Here is a 10,505-nt window from a genome sequence, read left to right on the forward strand (position 1 = left end):
GAGGGGGGAGAGAGAGAGCTGATTGGTGGCAATATAACCTGAGGATCACCGCACCTCGGGTGAGGTCGAGAAAGCAGGGGGGGGGGGCTCCCTTTGTGGATAACCTCAGCAGTTAGGGGTATTGAACCCGTACTGCTGGCCTCGCTCTGCGTCACAAACCAGCTGAGCAACCAATTGAACTAAACCCCACCCCCGCACCGCCTCCGGGTTGGTTTCCAAATATTGCTCCTTTAAATGATAATTGCTTTTCTGATATTTCTCCTTTGATGAATTTGATTTTGTGAAATTTTATTTTTGATTGCGTTTTTAGGAATTCATGCGTATGATCGGCAGTGACAAGCAAGGGCAAATGATTGTCTTCCATTTGATCGAGCTTCTTAAACTGGATAGAAGGCTGCCAAACCCAAACGGGTGTCCTGACGTGGTACTGATCGCAAGGCGATTTCTTTTTAACTCGGTCTTCTTGTAGATACTCTCTTTTCATTTGGAAAAAGGAATTTGCAAAACTGCGTTAAGTGTAGTTCGAAAAAAGTGTGCAGTGATTGAGAATATTGTTTGAAGTAATTATTCACCAATTTAAAAAAAAATAGCAAGCATGTTACAGCCCTGAGGCGCTATTTAGTAGAGGTGATGGAATTTTGCCCCCCCCCTCTCCCCATCCAGCTTGTCCTTTTGATTGAGATTGCTGAAGTGTCAATTTATGAGGGAGGTGCGTGCTAGGGGTTTCAATTTACTAGGAGTTGGATGTAGATGATCTAAACTCAATTTGTGCATGAATTTACAGCTGGAAAGGGGAGAGGATTTTCCTTGGTATTTGTCCGGGCCAGTTCAACTCAAGGAATATAGGCCTCCTCTGTGCAGAGGAGAAATTAGTTCAGGCTGCTTTTAAGATTAAATAGAATTTTAATTGCACACAGAACCAAGTCATTCATCCACTGCTTTGGTCACTGATGGTGCCTATGCTCATTACAAACCTCTTCACACACCTCTTCATCTTACCCTAATGGTCTTTAATATGCATGAGTCAACACCATAATATTATTCATAATTCCACAGGAATAGGTACTGTTGTGGAAATTATAATAAAGACAAATTCTTCGAGAATTCGATTTAAGGAAATTTATTTGACACAAATATTTGCAGAGAGCGGATGGTCTGGCTGCATAGCCATTCCACAGCACTCTGAATTATGCAGTTAAAAACCATTATTTTTATAGTGTGAAATAAACAACTTTAAAGAAATAAAACCTTAGAACATACACAAGGTCCTTGGTTTAAAAACAACTCGAGTACGCCTGCTGTTGTCCTTCGGAAGAACAACTTGATATCATAATAAGGCCGTGTCCAAAATATTAAGCAGTGTTTTGTTTCCATTACCTGACCTACTTATTTTCGTTCAAAAGCAGTGTTAAAGTATAGACAATATTCCCAGCATGCTTCTAAGTGGGCAATTCATTAATTTCCCTTCTACAGTTACAAAATGGGCAGATTCATTCAAAAAGAGGCTAGTGTAAAATATGTAAAAAATATATATATATATATATCCCCTGCAAGTACTGTCATGTGCGATCTTCATAGCCTGGTCTTAGAATACAACTGCTATACAGTAAATCAAACCAAATCTCTGATTGCTTTATGGTGCGTAATGAAGAAGGGGTATATAATCATTTTTCCAGCATCTTGGTTGGGCACTAAGGTTGTTTTGAAAAGACTTTTGTAGATTTAAACAAACCTCTTTTGCGAAGCAAAGTTGTGATGGTGACATAACAATATTCCCAAATTTATTTTCTGATTTCTATCATATTTCATGTTTCTCTCTCTTTCCCCCCCCCCCCCCCCCCCCCCCCCCCCCCCCCATCTCAGATGTATTCGATAATGATAGATTGCTGGAACACTGCGTCAAGTCAGCGTCCAACCTTTAAGGAGCTTACTCAAAAAGTGGACTCGATGCGGGATTCTATGGGAGGATGAGTTTGCGGAAAGTTCAAATCTGCTCTTTTGTCCAAGCATCACTACTGCTTTTTCCAGTCTGTAGCTGGCCATCACCCATGCACTTTGGCACCAAACCAAATCGAGGGGACTGATTACTAGCCCACCATGGTCAACCGGGCAGGAACACTCTGGACTTCTTTTGCAGTCCATGGAAAATGATGGTCCTTCCGCAGTGGCATTACAGTTCAGCAGGACCAACTGGCAAAAGCAATCACGTGGGTGTGGTAACTGTGACATGATCTTTCCACTTCGGGCATGGCAACAGTAGGACTTAATATTGCAACTGTTAATTATCGCGGGAGTCAGGTTTACAGAGAAGTCACTTCCTTCACAACAACGAGGGAGAATTTTTCTTTGCGACACACACCAAATGGTCTGCGGCGGTGAATGTAAAACATTCTGGTCTGTGCTGTTTGCACAAGAACTGGCTTTAAAAAAACAAACTCTGATTTGTAATTTTTCCCCCTTTAACCCTAAACCTGCTTGAACATAAATTCCTTCAAACAATGGAGAATAATGTCACTGTGTTATATAGGATCTCATTTACACTTATCGGTGATTTATAGTTTTAGCTCTATTAATTATAAAAGGAAAGGAACAATATCGGGAGCTGAACAGTGAATGCTGTGAATGTGAATACATGTGATGCATTCAACAATGACTGTAGAAAGTGTGCATTACTGTATAATAAGGTGGATGTTGGGGTGATGGGTTCCTAAAAGATTTGCCCGTGGTGCGCAAATTTGGAAATCGCAACTGTGTAATATCTTGAAGAAACCACATTCATTGAGGAAGAATTTTGTTGTGTCTGATCCGCGATTGTATAGATGTGTATATTTAGTAGCCAGTTTAATCCGCCATATGTGATACTGCGATTTATGTTAAATGTTTCTCACACTTGGATCAGTAGTGACTGGGAAGGACAATGACTGCAACCTTCTTGGGTCAATGATATGAAGGAAAACTCAGGGACATTTTGTATTTTTTTTTTGTTTAAACAAAGAAACAGAATTATCAATGCGGGGTTCATTGTTTGGTCCACACGTCAGTTGATGTCCTACATTCATTTGGGAGAAGTTCAGCCAACCAGGCTCGCCTACCAGCTTTTCCCCAGGGCAACCAAGGGTTGGGAACAAACGGCCGTCTTGTCAGCAAAGCCCCCAGCTCAAGAATGCATTTTTGGAAAAGCCATGCAAACCCTCCCTAGTCCTTACTCCTCCTCAGAAAAGCATTTTTTAGTGAGTCATGAAGTGTAACAAAAATGGAAATATCGAAGGACCAATTCTTAACCTTTTCCTTTTGACTGTAGTAAACAAAGCATTTATTATGTGCGAAGGAGCATGCGTTTTTAGAGTGGATAGATATAATTACATACTTACAATGGAGAGCAAGGAAATTCTTTGGTAATATTGTCTTAGAGCTTGACATGCAAAATAGTTTTGCATTTTGTTTTGTTTTTATTTATAATTTTTTTTTACAGCCACTTAAGTTCTCTTCCATATGCACCCTAGCAGTTTGAACTGAGTTGCTTCAAAGAACAACCAGAAAACTCAGCAGCTGTCAATGATTCAGTGTTTTTAGGCACCGCACTAATGGCAGCTGAAACATGCAGCATTTAGGAATAGTGTACATTCTGTAAATGAACCCCATAACGGCAGCACACGAAAACGCATTGAAACATCCCATTTGTTATCCATCAGAGTTATCCAACTAAGAATAATAACAGCATTGTAAGACATATGCGCTCATTTGCTTCTTCCGCTTTGGCGACGAGGCACAGAATGTGGCGAGATGCTGCTGGTGGGTTTGGTGTAAAGGATTGGCCAGCTACTGGTTGGCTGTTGGGGAGAGACTGGTTGAATGCAAACGGGGCAGCGTGACATTTTCAAGTCGGCACTGTATATTTAGTGGTCTACTTCCCTCCGGCTTTTCTTCTGCGTGGCCTTCATGTTTTTTGACTGTGAGCTTTGGAAAGGCCGCCCATGGGAGACAGTTATCATTGAACCGTTTTTACCACCACATTCTTATCAGCAGGGCTTGATCAGTAATTAGCACTGATTGATTTAATCACCAGTGCTACAGCTAGGATTTCACTAAAATGTATTGTGCTTATGGAAGGTTCTTGCAATGTTCACTTGAGGTGATGAGTGAAGAGTAACAGACTAGAAGTATATTGATTTAAGTGCCACTTCTGTATTGTGTTACTGCCACATTGCCGAAATAAGACAACAGACAGCACTGTTGCTCCTTGGAGAATGTCAGGTAATTGTGATGGAGCATGACTAGGGGAAACCAGGAGATATTTCTTGTAGGGTTTGGCTGAAGCAAAATTGTGAAGCTTCTGTTCATTTTGTCTCCGACACCCATGTCCCCAGATGATACTGTACTTCCTGCTTCAAAGCATGTTTGGCACTCTTGCTTTTTAACATCACCTGTCCAAAGAAGCAATATGTGTCTCTTAACTCTCGCACCTTATTTGTTTACGTTGGTGTAATTTGAAATAATGCCCAACAGCAACAGTGTTGAGTGGAGTCCGTACTTGCTCTTGTCTGCAAAGTTTCTTCAAGCTAAAGTTCTTCACTGTTATCTAAATAAGGAAAAGAAAATTAGTGAGCAAGCATTCCCCTCAGAACTGCTGTCTCCATTAAAGCCATCATATCCTTTTTTTAAAAAACATAATTCATGTGATGTGAACGTTGCTGGCAAAGCCAACACTTGTTGCCTTGCGCAGGTGGTGATGAATAGTATGTCTAAAGCACTATTCAGCATTGAACTACCATGTTGCGATTTGCATTTTAGTCCGGAGTTGGTCATTTTGTATTTGGTGTTTATTATATGTTGGTGCATGCCAAATTTGGAATGTTTTCCTTATATGCAATGCTTTGTCTCGAAGTGGTTTTTAAAGACTGCATTTACTTTATATCGTGGATACTCTTGCATTAGACTTGGATATACAATAACAACTTTCAATGATATGGCACCTTTAATGAAATGAGAAGATCCAGCACTCTTCCTAAGAACGTTATCCAAAGAGATAGGGACGGGATTTACCAAGTAACCCGCCACGTTTTTCAGATCTTCTGGTCCCGCATTGCCGTTGAATACACCACTCGTCGGGAAACCCGAGGCGGGGCTGTGCCGTCAGTGGACCAGAATATCCCGCCGGCGTGAACGGCCAGTAAGTGCCACCCACAGGTGTGGGGCATCTGAAAGGGGGAATGTAAGTGAGGGAGGAGGCCCAGAATATTGAAGGCACTGCTACCTGTAAGTGAACGGATTTTTGTAATTGAACCTTCTGAATATGCCTGTGAGAAAAGCATTGCCTATCTGACCAGATCCCCATAACTCGCATTGAATTAACATCAGTCAATCCAGAGAGTGCTCTGCGATTGAACTTCAATATACCCACTGGAAAAAGTGAAATTTGATGGGATTAATCTTTCAAAGCCCATTTGAATCTCCGGGGCACTGATTCCATCTTCACTCTCTGATCACTGAAGGCAGAATCTGCTTGTTTGCAATTTCAGTGTCCTGAGCTCCAATTGTGCCTTATCTTTGCTCATCTACATCTCTGCCTCCGCTCATCTGCTATTGAAACTTTAATCCATTTTTGTTACCTTCAATCCCTATGATCTCATGGCAGGCGACATCCCCCACCCACTCCCCCTCTCCCCCAACCTGACATGCAGCTGCTGTAAACTTGAGTTCACATAAAATTCACTTGCATCCTGTACCATTCACCCATCACCCCTGTGCTCACTGAACTATATTGCCTCCCTGTCAGTCAATGTTTCAGATTTAAAATGCTCGTTATTCAGGGCCCTCAGTGACCCTGTGCTTCCCAATATCTGTGTTTATTTCAGCCTACAACCTTCCAAGAATTAACTGTTTCTCCAAGTCTATCCTATCTATCTCCAATTTGCTTTCGCTCATCTTTCATATCTAACTTCAGCTGTCTGTGCTGCAGGTTCAGGAATTTCCTCCATGAGCATCTCCCTAACTCCAACTCTTCTAAAGCTCCTTAAAACTCACCTCTTTGCATTTGGTTATCTCCACTGATGTCTACTTACGTGACTTTGTGTTAAATGTTGTCCGACAATGTTCCTATCCAGCATCTGGGGACATTTAACTGGGGCAAAGTGCCGAATAAATTCAGGTTGCCGGTAACTGTTATGTTTTAGGAACTTGTAGCTGTTTGTATGAAGTTGCTATTCATAATTTATTGGCAGTGTTTGCAATGCGCCATAATTCCTAACAGCGAAAATGTGCTAATGTTCACCTTCCATCTTGTAATGTCCTAAATAAGACCATGAGTCGGGCAGCATGGTGGCACAGTGGTAGTACTGCAGTCTCAAGGCGCCGAGGTCCCAAGTTCGATCCCGGCTCTGGGTCACTGTCCGTGTGGAGTTTGCACATTCTCCCCGTGTCTGCGTGCGTTTCGCCCCAACAACCCAAAGATGTGCAAAGTAGATGGATTGAACACGCTAAATTACCCCTTAATTGGAAAAAATTAATTGGGTACTGTACATTTATTTAAAATAGGGCCATGAGTAAAACCGGCATTTCTGTTGGTAACATTGATCTGAGATGAAGAATGGGATTTCTGCTGGATCACCAGGGATGCTGGGAATAACTTTTGTTTCAGTTCATTTTTAAGGTTGCTGTTCTGCTGGTTGTAAACAGCTGGAGTTTTATTTTGTAATTGGCCAGTATGAATTGAAAATTTGAGCACTGTTGATGTAGAAATTTGAAATTCCTCATTTGATCTCTCCAGATGGCACGTGATGATGCGATTTCAATTGGCATCGTTCTAAATTAGCAATAGACCCAGAGTTTAAGCATCGTTTAAGATTTCCTGCCTGGTTTCAACATTCACAGTGAACAGCAATCATGTTAGATTGCTTGGGGGGGGTGCACAGATGGAGAAAGGAAAGTCTCTACGGGAACATCTTTTAATTTTCAACATAAATGTTAATAGGTTGTGAATTACTCCGGCAGAAAATAAATGTTTTCTTACTTCAGAGATACGGCATTTTAGCTGTAAGTGTGCTTTGTGTTTAAAACAAATTGCCAGCAAAGTTCCTTCTTTGATTAGTAGAATAGAGTACTGATAAATATTTATTTACAGTTGGAATTTAGCCAAAAAACTATCTATAATTCCTGAGCAAGCATTAGACAATGTAAATGTACTGCATGGATCCAATAGATTTTTCTTCTCTGTTTATAGATTAAATGGCACCAGACCTATGGTAGTGATCCACAATTCTTGTCATGTTACTAGATGTTGCATGTCAAAAGATTAAGATTCATTTTTTTGTAACTGGCCCTTAAAAGATAGTAGTGCCCTGCATCGGACATGACTACCAATTAATAACAGAAATGATGATGCCAAACGTATTTAGACAATGTTGACTAAATGCATCTAAGAGTGGTAAACCCTTTATTTAACTTGCCTTATGATCCTTTAATCGGAAAGTTGTAAAATGTCATAGTTGAACATTCGAAACTAATTGGTGATTTCTAACATGGCCCTTCTGGTTATCTTGTTGAATAAGTAAAAAATCCATGGAACTTTGCCTTTGTGCTCTCCAAAGTGTTTGAGAGCAATAATTCGCCATGGCAGTTGACAGTGTGACATGGTGTACTGTTGAGGGAAAATTTCCATTATTTAATCTCAGACCAAAGCTTTGTTGACCGAAACTAGTGTCTCAAATAACTTTCAATGTACAGCTGTTATGGGTATCTTTCAACTCCCTCAACCTGAGGGTTCTCGGACTTGCGTGCACTCTTCATGCGAAAGAGCTGCTTCACTTGTTATCCAATTCTGAAATTGGTTCACATGCATACAATCTCTAGTTCCCTGGTAGTTCGGTGGCTGATCTCTTCCGTGCTTTTCAAGGGCATTAAAAATTTTGTTTCATTTGATTGTAACGGGATAATAGTTTCTTCTCTCTAACATGCATTAAATGTCGCCAGTGTAGTATGTCATCCGGCCATCCTACTATACTATAAATTTCTAGGATTCTTCTTTGAATAGTTGCTTGGGCCAGAATTCGACCGCACCGAAGGCTACTGAATCTTCATTCAGGTTAGCAGTTTGGAGAATTGACACCCGCCTTGAAGGGCTTCAAAATTCTGGCCTTAGTCATTCTTTTGATTTCATCATTAAATTTTTATCACCTATTCATTTTCTTCATTTCACTGTTTCCTTTGGTCTCAAATGGATCTCCCACTTTTCCATTACAAACGTTCCTTCAGGAATATCAGTTTGTTGTACATGCCAAATGCTTTGTCTCTCCTCGACAGTTCTTTAAAAACGATCTCAAGTCCAATTTTATACAGCTATCAGTGATATTCCCATATGTAAAGAAGGTGCTATTAGACTTCAAAATCTCATTATCCAAAGGATTATTTCTTTCTGGTTTCCAGACTCATCCTCCATTGCAGCTTTTATTGCCAGTTTGCATCAATAATACATGTTCTGTGCTCCTCTGAACTTTATTTTCTCATTCTTAGTGAACGCCAAATATCACACCTTGCATAAGGATGCTTCTTGTGTTGAAATCAAATTGCATCACCAAACTTCACAGGGCTTAATGGCGCAAGTTGTGAGGACAAGATTGTATTCTTTAGAGTATAGATGATTTGAGAGGTGATATAGGGCGGGCTTCTCCAGCCTCCGAGCTCTGTGTTTCTCAGCGGTTGGAAGCAGCGTGGCGTTCGCTGGCAAAGGAATTCTCCCTCCTGCTGCTGTCAATGGGAATTCTAGTTAAATTCACCCCACGTCGCCTGCTGCTCCTGTTCCTAATCCTAAATTCCTAACTCAAAATTAGAATCCTTTACCTTAGCCGTTTGATCCTCCCAAGATGTTTTAAGCCATCTTGATGCTTTTGAATAACTGTTTATCCATGTCCCTGCCTTCTCTTTTTAACCTTGCGTAGACTACGCGCATCTTGGTCCTGAACTTTTTCTAAAAACTCAACCTTAAGCGGAGCCATTTCTCATGCCAAGGGAATTCCTGGAGATAAGACGAAAGCCCATCTTGTCTGCATGATACATCTCCATCTGGTACATCCACTGATGATGAGCTAAATATCATCACTTGCCAAATAATCCTTCTGCAGTTGTTCAATAATCAATCATTAAATTATGGTTTCAAGAATCATTTTATTTGGGATGTGATACAAGAATTTAATGCATGAAAATGCATCGCTGCCTTTTAGTTTTGAAGGTCGAAATAAAATAGTCTTATATGTTCATTTGAATAAAAAAGTACACATTTATGTAAATATTTAGTGTTGGTTTACTGGTTAACTGTACTTTCAGAAGAGCATTCATTTTCTTGTTACAGAAGATGTGATAGCTATAGTGCCTTATAACAAAAATGCATAAATTGTGACAAACAACAATAAATGCATGTATATATTTTGATTAAATGCAACAATTGTCTATTCTGCTGCTAATTCACTAATTTACTGCAATTTTAAATAATCTCAACAGCTTCAATGCTCGGAACCTATTGTCCAACATGCATATTTTTACATGTTTTAATCTGTGCAATTGTTGTTGAGAAAATAAAATCATGATTATTTTTACAACTTGAAATTCAGTTTGCTGTCCAACTCTTCTTCTGAGATTAAACATATTTTGATCACTGAACTTCCCATTATGAGATTTAAGAGTTCTGCTTCGCTTGGTTCAAATGGGGTGAAATGGGATTAAAAATTGATTTGTACTATATTATGTGACAAACAATGTTTTTTGACTCCTAAACTAAATTGAGAGGGGAGGGGGTCTGCATAGGAAAGTCTGCAAAGATATGTTTGGAATGAGTAATCGAAAAATCACACACACCCTGAAGTGTGCTGAATTAAAATACATTAAATTATATTATCTTTGCAGGATGCATATGCTATGCACATTTTGTTACATTTAAGCATTGTGTTGTGCTGTATTGTTGGGATTATGTTTGCTAAAACATCATCCGTACACTTTGAGATTTTTCTATTTTATGATGGTCATCAAGATAATAATTGTTGTGGAACACACTATTTCATTCACATCATACACTTCTAAATCAAGCATATTGATGATGAAGGCAACAGAATTACAAGGCCATCTAATCACCTCAAATAGGTTTGATAGGATTGGGAGTTTCAAGAGTGACACAGCATTGCACCTATGTGTAGGTGCTGGTCTGTCCACTGATCCTCTGTGTAAGAGTAGCAGTAACGTCCAGAGTCAGTTAATATCTGAACTGGATCGGATGGAGAGAAATGAAATGAAAACTGCTTACACATGTTCGGGGAGGCTGGTACGGGAATTGAACCATGCTGCTGGCCTGCCTTGGTCTGCTTTAAAAGCCAGCGATTTAGCCTTGTGCTAAACCAGCCCCTGAGGTGGCACACACACCGATGTGCAGTTCCAACATGTGCGTTGTCAAGGGAGATGGTTCTGGATGCATCTGGCTGGACCCAAGATGTCTGAATGCGGATATAACATGATGTCCTCAT

The 10,505-nt window shown here is 40.2% G+C and overlaps 1 protein-coding gene across 3 annotated transcripts in view; it reads left to right on the forward strand.

Annotated features, from left to right (window-relative positions):
* LOC119970146 (tyrosine-protein kinase JAK2-like) overlaps nt 1-9,597 on the forward strand; it is a 274,667-nt gene extending 265,070 nt beyond the window's left edge. For 2 of the 3 annotated variants that reach the window (XM_038804241.1, XM_038804240.1), the window contains exons 23-24: nt 311-424; nt 1,864-1,971. In XM_038804241.1, coding sequence (XP_038660169.1) covers nt 311-424; nt 1,864-1,971 — 222 coding nt within the window. Of the gene's footprint in view, nt 1-310; nt 425-1,863 lie in introns of all 3 variants that reach the window. The other variant, XM_038804239.1, reaches the window with a different exon arrangement.
* Nucleotides 9,598-10,505: the final 908 nt, after the last annotated feature.

Source organism: Scyliorhinus canicula, chromosome 8 (assembly GCF_902713615.1).
Source record: "Scyliorhinus canicula chromosome 8, sScyCan1.1, whole genome shotgun sequence".
Lineage (NCBI taxonomy): Eukaryota > Metazoa > Chordata > Chondrichthyes > Carcharhiniformes > Scyliorhinidae > Scyliorhinus > Scyliorhinus canicula.